General features: G+C 32.9%; 1 protein-coding gene across 1 annotated transcript; it reads right to left on the bottom strand.

Moving 5' to 3' along the window:
- Positions 1–7,457: 7,457 nt before the first annotated feature.
- LOC115982583 (transcription factor WER-like) lies at positions 7,458–9,172 on the bottom strand. The gene is made up of 3 exons (XM_031105218.1): positions 8,809–9,172; positions 8,546–8,675; positions 7,458–7,920 (listed from the first exon to the last, which is right to left on the bottom strand). Exons 1-3 carry the CDS (start codon positions 8,924–8,926, stop codon positions 7,551–7,553), a joined length of 618 nt encoding a protein of 205 aa, XP_030961078.1. The 5' UTR covers positions 8,927–9,172; the 3' UTR covers positions 7,458–7,550.
- Between the last annotated feature and the right edge of the window lie 7,835 nt (positions 9,173–17,007).

The following is a 17,007-nucleotide window of genomic DNA, read 5'->3' on the forward strand; positions in this document are numbered from 1 at the left end:
TATAACAATTTCAAAAACTAATCCAACTCAACACCTAAGAATCAGGTTTGGGCCTTTTGCTAGGCCCCAAATTAAAAAGTTAAATTTTACCAGTTGAGTTAAGCAGAATCTACAGTCAATAAATAATTTCAATATATACAATTAGACCTAATATTGAAAGTTCAACAAAAACTAAATTAAACTAAAAAATTTAAACTAGGTCTCAAAATATGCAAAATACATATATAAATATATTGCTTTGCTAATTATAATAATGTGAGTTGTGTCAGGTTACTCGGGTTTAAAAATTTGCCAATCCCATCCAACCCTGCTCTTCAAACAAAAATTGAGACCCAACATCAACGAAAAACCAAAAGAGTTGGATTGGTTGAGTTCATTAGTTTAGTGGATTTAATGTACTGCCCTAATAATAAACAACGTAGATTGCAGCCTATCCCAATTTGAGCTTTCTAATTCTTATCATAAAGAGGTTTTGTTGCTATTGTAAATGAATCAAGTTGTTTATGAACAATTTGAACTCGTTTCAGGAAAAAAAAAGCTTGTTTATGTATTTTTATTTAACAAATGAGCTAAACTAAAACCTAAGTTGACTATTAAAGAAGTCGAGCTCAAACATAATAATTAATAACGTGATTGTTAACTAATTCATAAGTATGAGGCTCAATTAATGTATATATAATATTGTATGTTATGTATGAAGTTTATTTGTATTGAAAGAAAAATAAAGAAAATGTGATTAAGTTAATTTTTATTTTTTATTATTTTTTAATGTGAAAAAAAATGGATCATATAATCTGAATATGATATGATTGAATCGAACTCAAACCTAATTTCGACGCATTATGTCATGTCCTATTAGAATTTAGAACCAAGAATTTCGTTGTACAAACTTTCAATAGCATCTTCTATCTATATATATATATATAAACAAAAACAAAAGCAAACAAACAAACTTGGTGAACGTCATCGTGCACATGAAATGAGACAACGCCTGGATAAGGGTCCATCTTTCTCTCCAAGTCAATGGCTCATCATAGTTCCAAATTATTGTCTTACACTGACCAAATGACCCCAGTTACTACCCGATTGAGGTTCTTTTATATCTTCTTCTAGCTAGAGTAACCCCATAAAGCAATTGTGTTTCCAGTAAAATTTTCTAGGATAATAATTACTTGGGAACACCTGTAACCCAGAGAATGTCTAGAAATAAAAAAATAAAAAAATTAACAGCCTGTTGACGTGACAAATTGTTAATAATAATTTAAAAAATAATATCAGTGATAGTTCTAGATGTGAACCAATACAAACTTGCCAATACAAACTTGCCAACTCAATTGGTGTCAATTTTTTTTTTTGTGTGTGTGTGTTTGTATAAGATTACCACTATAACTCATGGTCATAATGATAGCCATTAACAAAGTTTGTTTTGTGAAAAGCCATTGGTTTTTATTTATATATATTTTTTAATTCAATAGTTATAAATTATAGTATTAAAGATGAGAAATGCAAATCTTAATTTTTCTCGTAAAAGTGAGTAGATAATATTATTAAATTATAAATCATACCAATATATACATATATATTGGTATGATTTTTTTTTTTTTGATGCTTAACTAAGTAGGGTTGTGCATGTAACCCACTAACTCAGATGAACTCAATCTATCCCAACCCAACTTGATGGTCAGGGCTGGTTTTTCATGTGTTGGGTCATATAATCATTATTTTTTTTTGAAGTTTGTGTTGGATTGGGTTTAGGCAATGCGATTGAGTTAATTTTTATTTTACATCATTTTTTAATGTGAAAAAAGGGGGTCATATTAGCTCGATCTAACCCTTAAAAGACCGAGTTTAGGATTATTGCTTTGATAACCATTCAGGATGATCTGTTTCTGATTTGAATCTGATATGATTGAATCGAATTCAAACCTAATCGATCCGATTTTTAGAATTTAGAACCAAGAATTTGGTTGTACAAACTTCAATAGCACATGGTGAACGTCATTGTGCACATGAAGTGAGACAACCCTGGACAGGGGTCCATCTTTCTCTGCAAGTCAATGCATGGCTCATCATATGGCTCATCATAGTTCCAAATTATTGTCTTACGCTGACCAAATAACCACAGTTGCTTCCTGATTGAGCTTCTTTTCTATCTTCTTCTAGCTAGAGTAACCCACGTAAAGCAATTATGTTTCCAGTTAAATTTTCTAGGACAATAATTTCTTGGGAACACCTATAACCCAGAGAATGTCTAGAAATACCACAAAAAAAGAAAAAGAAAAAAAAAGACACTTCTTAACCTGGCAAATTGTTAGTAGTAATTTAGAAATTGTTGTTAATGGTAGACCCAAATGTGAACCAATATAAACTTGTCAATTCAATAGGTATGAAAAATGTTATCAAATTTTTTGTGTATAAAAGATTACTCCTATAACGTATGGTCATAATAATAGCCATTAACAAAATTAGCCATTAACAAATTTTGTTTCGTGAAAAGCCACTATGTTTTTAGTTTTTACTTTTAAATTTATTATAGTGACAAATTATAGTATTAAGGATTAGAAATGTAAATACTAATTTTCCTACTAAAAGAGAGTAGACAATATTATTGAACTATAAGACTCTTGACAAGCTACAGTTAAAAAAAAAAATACAAATGCTAATTGTTTCGATTAAATCACCATTACCGTCATCATTTTTATTTTCCTTGCATGTCCTGGGTTTGTTTTAAAAAAAAAAATCATACCAATATATATATATATATATATATATAAAGCCATTGGTTTTAATTTAATAATTTAATACTAATAAATTATAGTATTAATGATGAGAAATGCAAATATTAATTTTCCTCATAGTAGACTACATTATTGAACTATAAGACTTTTGACAAGCTACAGTTTACAAATGCTAATTGTTTGGATTAAATCCCCATCATCGTAACCTAAGTCAATGAATTTGAAATTTTATTTAAATTTGTTAGATTGATTTATTTTGACAATTTGAGACTTTGTTTTTATAAAATTAGAAAAAAAGAAAAAAAAGAAAAGAAAAAGCCCATCTGTATAAATTGTAAGGATTTATCATATGATGGACTTAAATAGTTTAATAAAAACCCAATTGTATTTTTGTTAAGAAAATGACAAGACGACACCAACCCAAGGCGTACGACAAAATGACATCAATCCAACCCAACCCTTACAAACTTGATTGAGTTGGTTTTTATAACTACGGTTGGTTGGTTGTGTTGAAGATTTCCCAACCCAATGAAAATAATTTGGATTGAAAAATACCTTAAATCCAACTCAACCTACTTTGTGCACACTTATTTTCTATTGAACAATCAATTTACAATTTTTAACTTTGCACTTGATGAATCATTAGTTTATTACCTTCCTGCTTTGAGGCAGCTCATATTATCTCATATGACTTAGTAAAAAAAATTCATTAATCTTATAATGCTCACAAATAAGTTTGCAATTTGTAAAATACTAAGAGGGCAAAATTTAGGTACAATTCTTTTAAGCTTTACACCTTAAATTCAAAAATGTGTTTTGTTGACCATTGAAACATAACCATGTGGTTTACTAGCCAATGCACTTCATTTTTTTTTTTTGGTAAATAAGGAAAACATATATTAACACAAATAAAACATTACAGAGAAATCCAAATAGTTAATTTATATAGTGAACAGGAAATCTACTAGTTTTGATTGCAAGGTCTAAAACAAAATTGATCACTATCTTAGGAACAAACAAAATTTTAGTGATCAATCCTTGCTGATGCAAATTGTTAAGGTCTAAAAGGAAAGTTCTGTCCAGCCATCTTGCCTTCTTGACATTGTTGCATATTTGAACCAAATATTTATCATTACTAATTACATAGTCTCTGATATCCTAGATCCCTTGCTTTCATTAGGGCCAACAAAAGAGCTTCTTGAGCTGCTTGATGTTCTGTTTTTTCTCCATTGCTTGCTCCCCCCCCCCCCCCCCCCCCGGAACAAAATTGATCCATCCAAGCTCCTAGCCTCAACAGCAAATCCACTCCTTCTGGTTCTTTTGTTCTTGGTAGTTGCCACCTTTATCAAATGTTGCCAATTTTGCCTGCACTCCCTTGTTCTATTCCTGCTCCTTTGACTATGATTGTACCCCATGATATAGATTAAAAGCCTCCTTGTACCTGCAAATAAAAGATTGAGATGTGAGAATTAATTCTAGAGGATTAGGAGTTTTCCCATTGTGAAGAACCAAGTTCCTGTGGGTCTAGATTGTCCATAGGATAGTGAAGATTGATTGAAGAGAACTTTGCTTTGTCTGATCTGGCATGTTGGTGGCATTGATATGACTGAGAAGCCATTGTTTTATAGAAAGTTGGTTCAAATCCAAAGTTCTGATGCCAAGAGATGAGCCATACCAGACAGCCCTAACAAAAGGGCATTGAAGAAACAAGTGAGACATTTTTTCCTCCCCTTCTTCAAATGTTAGGCATCTGTTGACTGTTTGAATGCCTTTTCTGATCAGGTTTGTCAACACTAGTAGACTATCATGCAATAACTTCCAGATAAAGGTAATAATTTTCATAGGTAGATTCACTTTCCACAAAGATTTCCAAACAGGTTTAGGGATATCTTCTGTGATGTGGTCTGTTCTTGTGTTTGCATTATGGATTTGTTGAATCAAAAGCAAGCTTTGGCAAAATTATATTCCCCTAAATCAGAGTACTTTCATATTAGTGTGTCTAGAACTCTATCCGTTTTAGCTACAAGAATTTTGCTGATTTCTACACAAGTGTTGTGGTCATATAACCTCCCAAGTAAATCCAAATTCCAAGTTTTTGTGTTAGGATGAATAAGATCAGCCACTGTACCTTTGAGGAGATTGTACGGTCTCTCAGGATATGGTTTAGGATGTTAAACCAATCAGGATGGTTGAGTGGGATTTGATGATGACCTGATCCAAATAACCATCTGCCTTTTCCCAGTTCTGCATATTGAGGTTTTGCAATATTTTTCCAAGTCCTTGAGTGATTGAGTTTAGGTATGTATCCTTGCAGGTGAGTTCTAGGAAAGTATTTTGCTTTAAAGGTTCTAGCAAGGAGTGAGTTTGGGGAGTTTTGGTTCCTCCAAAATTGTTTTGTTAGCATAGCCTGATTAAAAGTGCTAAACTTCTTGAAACCAAGACCACCATTGCTTTAAGTCTGGTAGATTTTATCACACCCAATCAAATATAATTTCCTAGTACCCAAATCATGCCCCCACCAAAAAGCCCTTATTGTTGCATTTAATTTGCTACAAATAGTTTCTGGAACCTTAAAGCATTGGAAGGTATAGAGAGGCATTGATTGCAAGACTGATGTGATGAGGGTGGTTCTACCTGCTTGAGACAAAATTCTTGCTTTCCAACCCTGAAGTTTAGCCTGCATCTTATCTACTAAGTCTTGAAAGTCCATCACTCTTCTGCCTCTCAACTTGAATTCTACTCCCAAATACTTGCTAGGCATAAGGACAAGGTTAACTTGCAGATTTTCAGCTAAGGACTATTGAATGTTAGGAGGTATATTAGGGGAGCAAAACAGATTAGATTTTGCAAAATTAATGCACTGACCAGATAAAGAGCAATACCACATGATAATCTCTTTTAACTTTGATAAGGATTGCTTATTATTCTCAAAGAAGAAGATAGAATCATCTCCAAATAAGAGGTGTGTAAAAGTAACACCTCTCCTTCCCATTGTGATACCCCTGATTTGCTTTTGACTTTCAGCTTGAGTGAGAGCTATGGACAGTATATTGGTACACAATAGGAATAAGTAAGGGGAAATAGGCTCTCCTTTTCTTAAACCTTTAGAGGGGTGAAAGGATTGTGTGGGACTACCATTGAGTAATATAGCATACTGGACCGAAGAAATGCATTCCATGATCCAGTTAATCCAAATGCTGCTAAAATTCATTGAGGTTAACACAACTCTAAGAAAGTTCCAACTCACTCTATCATAGGCCTTGCACATGTCAACTTTAAGAGTCCTATACCCTTTTTTCCTGCCCTTTTTTTTCCTCATAGTATCCATAATTTCATGAGCTAAAAGGACATTATTAGAGATGTTTCTACTTTGTATAAAGGCATTTTGGAAGGGTGAGATGAGGGAATTCATAAGTGGCTTTAATATAATAACCATAATCTTTGTAATGATTTTATAAGTGACATTACAAAGATTGATGGGTCTAAACTGAGTCACCTCTTCAGGAACACTCACCTTAGGAATGAAGGTAATGAAGGTTTTATTTAGGGATTTAAGCAAGGAGCCTGAATGGAAGAAAGCTTGGGTTGAGTTAAATATATCTTGTTTCACCACTGCCCAATACTCTATCATAGGCCTTGCACATGTCAACTTTTAGAGCCCCATACCCTTTTTTCCTACCCTTTTTCTTCCTCATAGTATCCATAATTTCATGAGCTAAAAGGACATTATTAGAGATGTTTCTACCTTGTATAAAGGTATTTTGGAAGGGTGAGATGAGGGAATTCATAAGTGGCTTTAGTCTAATAACCATAATCTTTGTAATGATTTTATAAGTGACATTACAAAGATGGATGGGTTTAAACTGAGTCACCTCCTTAGGAACACTCACATTAGGAATGAGGGTAATGAAGGTTTTATTTAGGGATTTAAGCAAGGAGCCTGAATGGAAGAAAGCTTGGGTTGAGTTAAATATATTTTGTTTCACCACTGCCCAATACTCTTGAAAGAAAAAGGCCAGAATACCATCTGGGCTAGGGGCTTTATGAGCTCCTAATTGGAATACAGCCATTTCTATTTCATCATTTGAAATTGGGCTATCCAATTGATGGACTTGCTGTTGGCTCAATTTAGGAATAGGTAGGGTACTTAGATTTTCAAGAATGGATTCAAAGGAATTGGAGTTTGATTCATAAAATCTATCCTTAAAGTGCTTTACCAACAAATCTTCAATTTCCTCAATATTATTGGTGTTACTCCCATCCTCTCTTCTAAGTAGTGTAATCATGTTTCTTGCTCTCCTCTGATTCACAATAGTCTGGAAATACTTAGTATTCCTATCACCTTGAATAATCCAATTGCTTTTAGCTTTTTGAGCCCACTTGATTTCTTCCCTATCCATCAAGTTTTCTAGATCCTCCCTAAGAAGTTTCTCATTCCTAACATTGTTTTTAAATAGTTATAACATTGTTTTGAGAAAATCCTACCTACTCATTTCAAAAATGGATAAAAAGAAATTAAGAATTCCATGCATTGGGGTTATGCTAAAAGCTCTAAACAATCCTAATGGGCAAGGAATGGGATAGTATAGTTTAAAAATTATTTTCACTCCATCAAACCCCCTCGCTTTCCTCTCACCTAAATTGGCTGTTAATAGCTCATCAGGCATAAGCTGTTTCCAAATATATAAATTAATCGAAGATAGATTATACAAGAGGATATAAAGAACTCGTCACCTTGACATGATGTAATATAATTGAATGACTCATGACAAAGAAATATTATTTATTGGTTAATTAAAGGAGGTAAAAAAGTCAGAAGCTTTGCCATGCTAAGTCAAAATGGTAATCATCTAGAAAATCTAGTAAGCCTGGACTATCCTCCTGAAATAAAGGCAATGATTCTGCAAAATGATTGCTCATCCATTGTGCTTCTCCATTAGATGCCTCACCATCAGCAACCAATAAAGGGTTTTCATTTTGACTTACTTCCCTAGCTTTGGCATCACTGTTGCTGGAAAGTGTGTTATTAGTCTGTTCCAGCTGAGTAAAATGTTTTTTGGAGGTACCCACAACTTTTCTATTTTGCTTTTTGAGGCCTAGCTTTTTGCACAAATGAGTGTTCCAGTGATTCTTTACTTGGTTGTCAGTTCTACCTGGCACTCGACCCGCAATTAGTGACCACCTACACAAATTCAATAGGTATCAGCATCAGCTAGCATTTACTCCCTTATTAATGGCACTCTTATCCCTATTCAATTATTTGGATATATATTCTATGTTTCACACATTCAATAAATTAAAAAGAGAAATAATGTGATATAATATAAGTGAAGCAATAATGTGGATAAAATGAACTTCTAATTAACATAATATGAACACTTAAATGTACAAATCCAAAGTGCATTCTTATTTCTTAGCCCCAAAAGAGAAGAATAAAAGCATCTAAAGTGTGTGTTTTTAGCAAAGGCAATGCCTTTGAGAAAGCTACTTCAATTATTACAAGCCTAAGAGTTACTATGTTCTTCATGTGAGAAGAATCTATTGATTTGAATCTCCCATATCCCTCTAGCTGTTAAAAAAAACACTCCTCCAATTATGCTAGGAGGATATATAATTTTGCCTGTGAATTAACCTACCATTCAAACATGATATGGCTCAAACAAATGACCGACACAAGCTAGCTTGTAGTCTATCAAGATAGCAACCTTATCTAAAAAGTTGCAGGAAAAAACAAAATAAAGAAATAAAGAAAGAAAACAGAACCAAAAAATAAAAAAAGAAAATTGAAGGAGAAGAGGTAGCAGAACCTGTTTCCAAGGAGATTATGGAGTCTAATAATGAGATCTTCTTCTTCCTCTGAAAAACCACCTCGTTTCACATGGGGGCTCAGGTAATTAAGCCACCTTAACCTACAGCTTTTCCCACATCTCTTTAAACCTAAAAGTCATTCACACAAGAAGCAATGAAACCCTACTTCTCTTTGCTTCAAAGTGAAGCAAATAACTAGAAAATGTGAAGCAAGCTTAGCTAGCTCATTCCTAAGATATTAATACTTTTAGAGAAAATTTACCTGTCACTTTAGGTATGCGGTTCCACTTTCCTCTCCCATGCACCCTTATGTGTTCTAGTAGAATCTGGTCCTCCTCTTCTGTCCATAGCCCTTTCTTGTACTGATTCTCTGCTTCCATTTTTTATTTGTGTGTTAAAGATAAAGAGATGTGAGAGATGCAGACTAGTGAAGAAAGCTTGGACTCCTGGAAAGGCCTTCTATGTCACTATGCAATTGGCCTTTTTCCTGTGCTGGGCAGTGTGTGATGCACATGGGCAAGTTTTGTCAACGAAGTCCCTTGTACTTTCTGGTTATTTTATAGTAAGAGGGCATAGATTTCATTTCATTTGATTATAAAATTAAATCAAGCAGAGAAAATCATGTGTAAAACACTAAAACCAACTACACTAGTTTTTCTATTCTTTGTTATATAATTTTTTAATTTTTGGGTAGGTACATCAAGACTATACAAACAAAACTGGTACCAAAGAAGGCACAAAACCAAATAATCTATTGGTCCTAACAGCCATTTGTACTATTAGTCAAATTTGTTTACAAGAGTCCCTATAATAATTGAAATGATAATCTCTTGATAGTTTTATAGTTTGCTTCATTGATACTTTTTAGTATTTTCAATAGAGATATTTAAAATTCGTCTAAACATTGTAACCATCAAATTATCAACTGAAAATTTTTTATTTAAAAAAAATAAAAATTGGGAAAAACTTGAAGTATTTTTAATAGAGATATTTAAAATTCGTCTAAACATTGTAACCATTAAATTATCAACTGAAAATTTTTTATTTAAAAAAAATAAAAATTGGGGAAAACTTGAGGGTTTAATTAAATCTTGAACACTTTGTTTTGAACTTGATAAAGGACAAATCACACAACCCACAACTGAAGACCTTAGAGCTATATAGTCTATACCCTATATAGTATGGAGAATACATCAAATTCTCCTCTTACCAATACTACAATATTTGTTTCTTTTGTTAACGAGTTAGAGGATTCCAATGGAGCTCATGAACATCAAAAACTTGGACTGTTGGTCAAACAAAATGTGAAAGAACCTATGCATATTCATATTTTGATTAGTTAAATGAACCCAAACCTGTAGTTCAATTCAGTCTTGTGTGTTCTCGAAGTATGAACTAAAAAATCATTGGAATTCCATTCAGTATACTTGTTTGGTGGCAACATTTTTCAACCAGATCACATACTCAAATCAAACAAATAGTCATAATTATCGGGACCGAATGCCGTGCTGTACATGTCCACGTTTTGATGAGTTTTAACTTCTCTCTTGTCCTCAACCCTATCCTAGTACCCACTTGTTACCACTGCATTGTCGTCTTTCTTCCAATAATAAAAGCTGATTTTTCTTTCACTTTGTCTTTACATATATATAGAGACAGATGGGTTCTTGATTTGAGACGTGTTCACGTAACCCATCATGGATTTCTTCCTCTAAAAAAAAAAAAATTCCACAGTACTTTCTTTTCATGGTTTGGACTTAGGGTGCATATGATTCAAAATTAGGTCTAAGATGTCACGGGAAGTATTGCTAGTGAGAGACAGAAATCAATCATAAAATATTGTTGAGAAATATACCTCTTTTATTATTATTTTTGGCAAACTGATAGATATATATCAAGTCACGAGAAGTATTTGCTCAGCTGGGTAGCAATGTTTCCCTTACATTATCTGTACCAGTTGGCTTGTTAGACATTATTTTAAGTAATGAGCAAAAATGTTTACAACAAGTAAGACGTACTGGTATAGCACATATGCATGCAACAGAATTCTTCTGCCTCAAACACACAACTTTGACATAGACAAAACTATGCAGGACTATTGAAATAGGTTGGATTCTACGCCACCAAACTCGATAAAACTTAACAATGATGACAGTGTCAAAGGAACACCAAGGTATCCTAAGAGATGATAATGGACGATGGGTGAAGGGATATGCTTGTATCTATGTCATATATTCTGGTCGTTTTATGTTATAATTTTAAAAAATTGCTCGTGTCACTATGTCGTATCTGTGTCCGTGCTTCCTATAGGAGATATGCACTTTGAACATATCCAGGAGCATCCATCCAGAAATCAGATTTAAGGACAATAATTGTTTTTTTTTTTTGTTGATAAATCGATAGTTGAGATGAGAAATTAGAACCCTAACGTTTCTGTTAAAAATACTAAGAGGTATCATTTAAATTACAAATCTCTTGACAAAATTAGGGATAATGAGATATATAATATGGAATTTTGTTATAACTTAGCAATTAGATTATATGCATTTGTTGTAGGGAATATACACGAAATTCCTACATCTGTAAGATGTAAAAATAGAAAAAAAAAATTGTATCAAAGAAAATAATCACACAAAATAATATTTATGTAGTTCGGCAATTTGCCTATATCTATGGAATTGTAATGATTTTACAATTTACAAAGAAAAATACAAAATGCGATAGTAAAGATTTTTCTCTCAAAGCAACATGCCAATTCCTAATCTCCAAACAAAAGTTTTTTTTTTTTTTTTCATGCGCACAAAATTCACAATGAGCTAAAAAATAGACCAAAATTTTTTCCTAAGGTCCGAGAGCTATAATTCAAATTAAATACAACTAGACTACACAAAACTTAACATTTGTCATCCTGAAAATAGAAGTGCTCAATACTAGCAGGCCAATGGTTATGAAATTTGTATTTAACATATCCACATGATTTAACTAATTTGATTATTGATTGCAAGCAATTGCCAGAGAGACTTTAGCAGATCTTAATTGAACACATATACCGAGAAGCTAGTGGATGTAAGACTTACAGGGAGGTTGGCTGCTGTAGAAAATGACCAATAGGAAGGGAAGATACTTTTTGATACCTGCTCAATGATGTTTACTCTTGCTTAGTTATATATTATATATAGAAAGTAATGTTTATTATACATAAATTATTTTACACAGTTTTTACTTATACCCAAAAAATAATAGTGACTTCAAGTCACGAGATTTGGAATAACTTTTTTATAATTTTTGGAAATTTATATAACTATGATTACTGATCAGTAGATGACCATTTGAGTTATTGTGAAAGGAGAAGATCGAGCATTCAACATTGATTATTTTTGGAGATTCCCCATCACTTCACGCGTGGTTATGAAATTCACTTTTGTACGAAACTGATCACAGCAATTGCTAATTTGCTAGTAAGTCTAGGGCATCATTGAGTATTTGAGTTGTTCCTTTCTCCTCCGCAGGTTAATTGAATTATTGTGCTGTACAATTTTGCTTCTTTCAGGACGGTTTCAAGTGTCAACCGTGGGTTCATTATTTGTTTTTGGTCGGATTAGGTTTTTTTTTTTTTTTACTCCTCAAAGGATTAGGTTCATTCATAAGTTATCAGCTGCATGTGGCATGCAGCTTTGAGTATATATTTTTCTTTATATATCTATAAGAGGATTCTCCACATTGAACTGAACTTTGATGTGGTTAAATGCCCCTAAATCTTAGGTTTAATAGGAAAAAAAATTTAAAGATAACTCGGTAAAAATATATTTTCAACTCCACTTAAAATGTCAATAAAATAGGACATTCTCGTACTAATTCATGTCTTCAAAATAAATTTATCCAAATTAAAAAAAAAATTATGACCAAAAAAAAAAAAAAAAAACAACAACAACACAACAACAACCATCATTACACGCGCAAAGTGCGTGTGATGAGGCTAGTTTTTCTTTATGGTGAATGGAAATTATATTCATCTATTTTAAAATAAATTATAAATCACGATTATATGTGTTTGGAATTAAATTATAAGTTAGCTTTTTACTTTTAAGTGCAGTTATAGTTTTTTAAAACTTTATTTTTTCAAAATACAAATATATTTTTAGCAAAAAAATTCAACAAAAAACTAAACAAATTGTTTCCAAATAGTTAATCAACAAGTAATCAACAGAAATAATATAAATATTGGAGGTTCTCAACTACTCTAAGTACATCGGAAGGGGTAGTAAATTTTGTTTGTTTATTGAAATAGTTATAATATAGTATTAATCTTGCAACTTAAACTCCTTACTCTTGTCTTTAAAAAAAAAAACACTTTATTCTTGAAATAATTATTGTTTGTTGAAATAGTGTTAATTACTTATAAAGCTCTTGTCGGCGATAGAAAATTAGTAATGCAAAATAGTAGTCTGTACGTATCACATTCAATGTGAAACGTACACCTAACATCATGCATGGTATAATTGCATTAAATCGCCAACTGTCTAACGACAGTTGTAGGGACTTGGGAGTGAATTAAAGAAGGCCTGCAGGCTGCAGGTGCATGACGGGGACACGATATACTTCGTAACGGTGGATGAATTAATCTAAAGCCAAAATACAATTCACACTGCGTCTTTATATTTTAAGTTGTGTCAATTATGTTACACACAAATTCATGAGTCCACATATATATAATTTAAATACAAATGAACAAAAACAATATCAATAATAGATAGAAGATGACGAAATAATTAATACAACAAAAAATAAACAATATCGTTAGAATTTTCTAATGTTGGCATATTTTATTGTTTTTGCAATCATTTATGGTCTGTTTGGATTGAGAAAGAAGGGGAAGTAAAGTAGAATAGAGTAAATTTAATATAAAATTAGTTTATTTTTAGCTAACTCTACTCTACTCCCCTCCACTCCTTCTCCTTCTCCCCTCCATCCAAACAGACCATTTATTGTATTTGTTTTTATCAATGATGATACCAAAAATCGTTAGTAAGTTACACAGTCTTCACATGCTTAAAACAACACCTGCACAGCACAGAAAAAGAAGACTTAAAGAGAGTACCAGTGTGTTATTGGGCAAAGACCCTTCGAATGTTAAGTTAGAGAACTTTCTTCACAACTCTAGAGTGCCAAAATCGGGGTAAGTTATGCGTACTTTGATTTGTGAGGGTTTTGGAGTTTTTATAGTAGTGTAGAGTTGACATTCGTTCTTTGGCGGAGAGGGTCTTTCCTTGTAGGGAAGATTCTCATTAATACGCGTATTTTGCGGGATCCTTTCCTTGTGGGAATCCTCTTGATTATGGTTAACCGTGGGGCGCAAGATGTTTCCTTATATACTCATATGTGGAGGCCAAGCAAGGCCTTGTTAGACTCGTCAAAGATTTCTTTATCCCCATCAACTTCTTATCCCGTCTAGGCATTTTAGTCATCTCATACAGGTGTCGTTGATCTTAAGGTGGAGTTGTCAGCCTTGAGGTGATGTCCTCTACGTCTCTAAATGCACAAGTAAGGCTGACAAGTTCATTGGGACCGTCGGCTTCATCTTACATGAACGAGTTTAACATCCATTTGGAATTATCCTTATCAATCAAGTTGTATTGCACATTAGATTAGAGGACTAGGTGCTAAAACATAGAGTTGCTAATTGAATAATTTCGGTCAAGCGAATCAGGGTATATCAAGCGAATTTCACACGAAAGTACAACTTTTAAAAATTAGTTCAATAGAGATGTCATATGAGAAACTCATGAATAATTCAATCAAGCGAAAGTCACAACTTGAGAGAAAGTTGTTACTTTCCTTCCCAACATTTCCAATCCAATTAGCCCTCTTATATATCTCACAATACCCATAGAAAGGCCATAAGAATTCCCAGATTGAGAGTGAGAGAGTTACCCATTTTTCTTAGGAGAAAAACCCATTGTAGTCTACACCTTCATCCTCTCCAATTGACATATCCTTAGATAGGAGACCCAAGCTATGCACACTAGAGATACCTCGAGTGATCTTTTTTGAAGCTTGGTGATGGGAATCACAAGAGCAATCCCAAAATCTTTAAGAGGCCTTGAAGTTGCCAAGGAGACTTGATCTTGTGGGGCGCGGCTTAACTTGCAAAATTGGTAGCTTCTAAAGAGAAGGATTGGTGCAATCGATTGTGAGCAAGAGCGGGGAGCTTGAATACATTTTCATTTATGTTGCTTGGAGCTGGTTTGTAAGTGTTATGTATTGAAACTATTATTACTAGTGGATTGGTTGGTGTTATAGGACTTGTAGAGTTTTTTTTTTTTTTTCCAAATTGGATTTTTCTCTTTGTAAACACTTCACAGTGTTTGGGTGATTGTTTTGTTTGGATTTGATGCCTTATTGTGTTTATCCATGTATCAATTAATTGGTTAATTCATTAATTGGGCTTAATTGAATAATTGGCTTTAAATTGGAATTAGTTATAATTGGGAGGTCTAACTCAATGCTTTTTCAAATAAAAATAAGTGGAAATTACAATTTGCCCACCTGTGGTTTGCCCGAAAAACACTTTGCATATCTGTAATTTAAAAATTAGCACTTTACCCACCTAAGGTAAGCTCTGTTTGTCTAAGTTACCCACATCTGTTAAAAACATGAGTAAATTTGTATTTTTGCTACCCCTTTATGTCTCTCTCCTCTCAAAACATAAAAACTAAAAAAATCAAGAGAAAAAAGGATCTAAAAGCTAGGTTTTGTAAAAATTAAAACTTAACTTAAAGGAAGACTAATTTATAGGTTTTGTGTTATCTTATAAAAATTATCCCTTTCTGAGCTTTTGAAGTTGATATCTTACAAGTTAGTAGGAGGGTAACAAAACTTCAAACCCAAAAATAATAAAAGAAGTTCAAGAAAACCAAAAACAAAAAAATGCCGCCCCAAACATCTAAAACACTCATCATAAGACATGGGATTAGAATTTAAGGAAACCAAAACAAACACCAAAAGATTTCTTTGAGAGGATTTCCTAATCTATGACCTTATAAACCAAAGTCAACCCCACCAACCTACCACCTTTTTTGGAGTTGTTAAAGTAAAGACAAACCCAATTCTCCAAACACAATAATCCTCTCTTGTACAAAGCCTTAAAACCAAGATTGAAGAAAACCCAAAAAGCCAAAACATGAAAAAAAAAAGAAAAAAAAAAAAAGAAAAAAAAAAAGCAACATTTCATTGCAATGAGTGAGTCAAGGGCGTCAACTGGGCAGAATGCTTATGAGCAAAGACCCAGTTGGACAAGTCAAGCATGGACTAACTCTACCTAAAAGCAAGGGACTTTGGAAAAATGAAACCATTGTTTGGTATTGTACCTGAAGAGGAGTGTGGAACCCAAGGATAATCAAAGAGGGTTGGTGAGGAAAAATCTGATGCCAAAGGTAAAAAGGATTAGAATTTAGGAAGAGAAGGTAAGGTGGTGGTTTATGTGAAAAGATAGATTTTTTCACATAACCTCTGTTAAAATCTAAAAGTTGTAGTCATTTCACACTCACATTCATGTTCACGTTCACATTTAGAGCTATAGTCAAAAGTTATTATTAAAACAAAGAAGATCTAAAATTTAGGTTTTAATTTTTACAAAACCTAGCTTTTAGACCTTCTTCTTTCTTTCTTTATTTATTTTTTAATGTTTTGAGAGGAGATTCATCAAAGGGTAACAAAAATAAAAATTTACACATGTTTTTAATAGAGGTGGGTGATGGGAGACAAACGGAGCTTATCTTAAGTGGGTAAAGTGTAAATTTTTAAATCACAGGTAGGCAAAGTGTTTTTCGGCCAAACTACAGGTGGGCAAAATGTAATTTCCCCTAAAAATAATCATAAGCAATGAAGCAATTAATTAAATTAAATAGTGGACAAATCAGATGGACTCCTTCTAAAAATAGAAAGAGCTTGAAGTGACACTAGTGTGGTATCAACCTAATAACTTCGATACTTAAAGAAGATATGAATACCTTCAATGAGTAATTATCATGAATGTGAGAGGATGTAGAATCAGGAATGGAGCTTTTCCTAGGCTCTGGGGGGCAATGGCCCCCTTATTTATTTATTTATTTTTATATATATTAGTGTGCGTTTGGCATGAATGAAAGTTGCCAGCTTATTTTACTATTTGACTTATTTTTATTACTATTCATGGGTCACACTGTACTTTTTGGTACTATTTATGGATTCTATTGTACTATTTCAACTAACTTTTACCTTTATTTATAGTACCTTTAGCAAAAAAGTTTTCAGTTTCAGCAAAATAAGTGGATTTCAAACAGACCCTTAGTATATATTAATTTTAGCAATTTAGGGTAAATTGCAAATTACACCCCCTAAAGTTTAGAGGTATTTGAATTTTAGACCCTGAATTTTCAGAATTTGGATTTTACCTCCTGAAGTTTGAGGTGTTTGGATTTTA

Source organism: Quercus lobata, chromosome 3, assembly GCF_001633185.2.
Source record: "Quercus lobata isolate SW786 chromosome 3, ValleyOak3.0 Primary Assembly, whole genome shotgun sequence".
Taxonomy (NCBI): domain Eukaryota; kingdom Viridiplantae; phylum Streptophyta; class Magnoliopsida; order Fagales; family Fagaceae; genus Quercus; species Quercus lobata.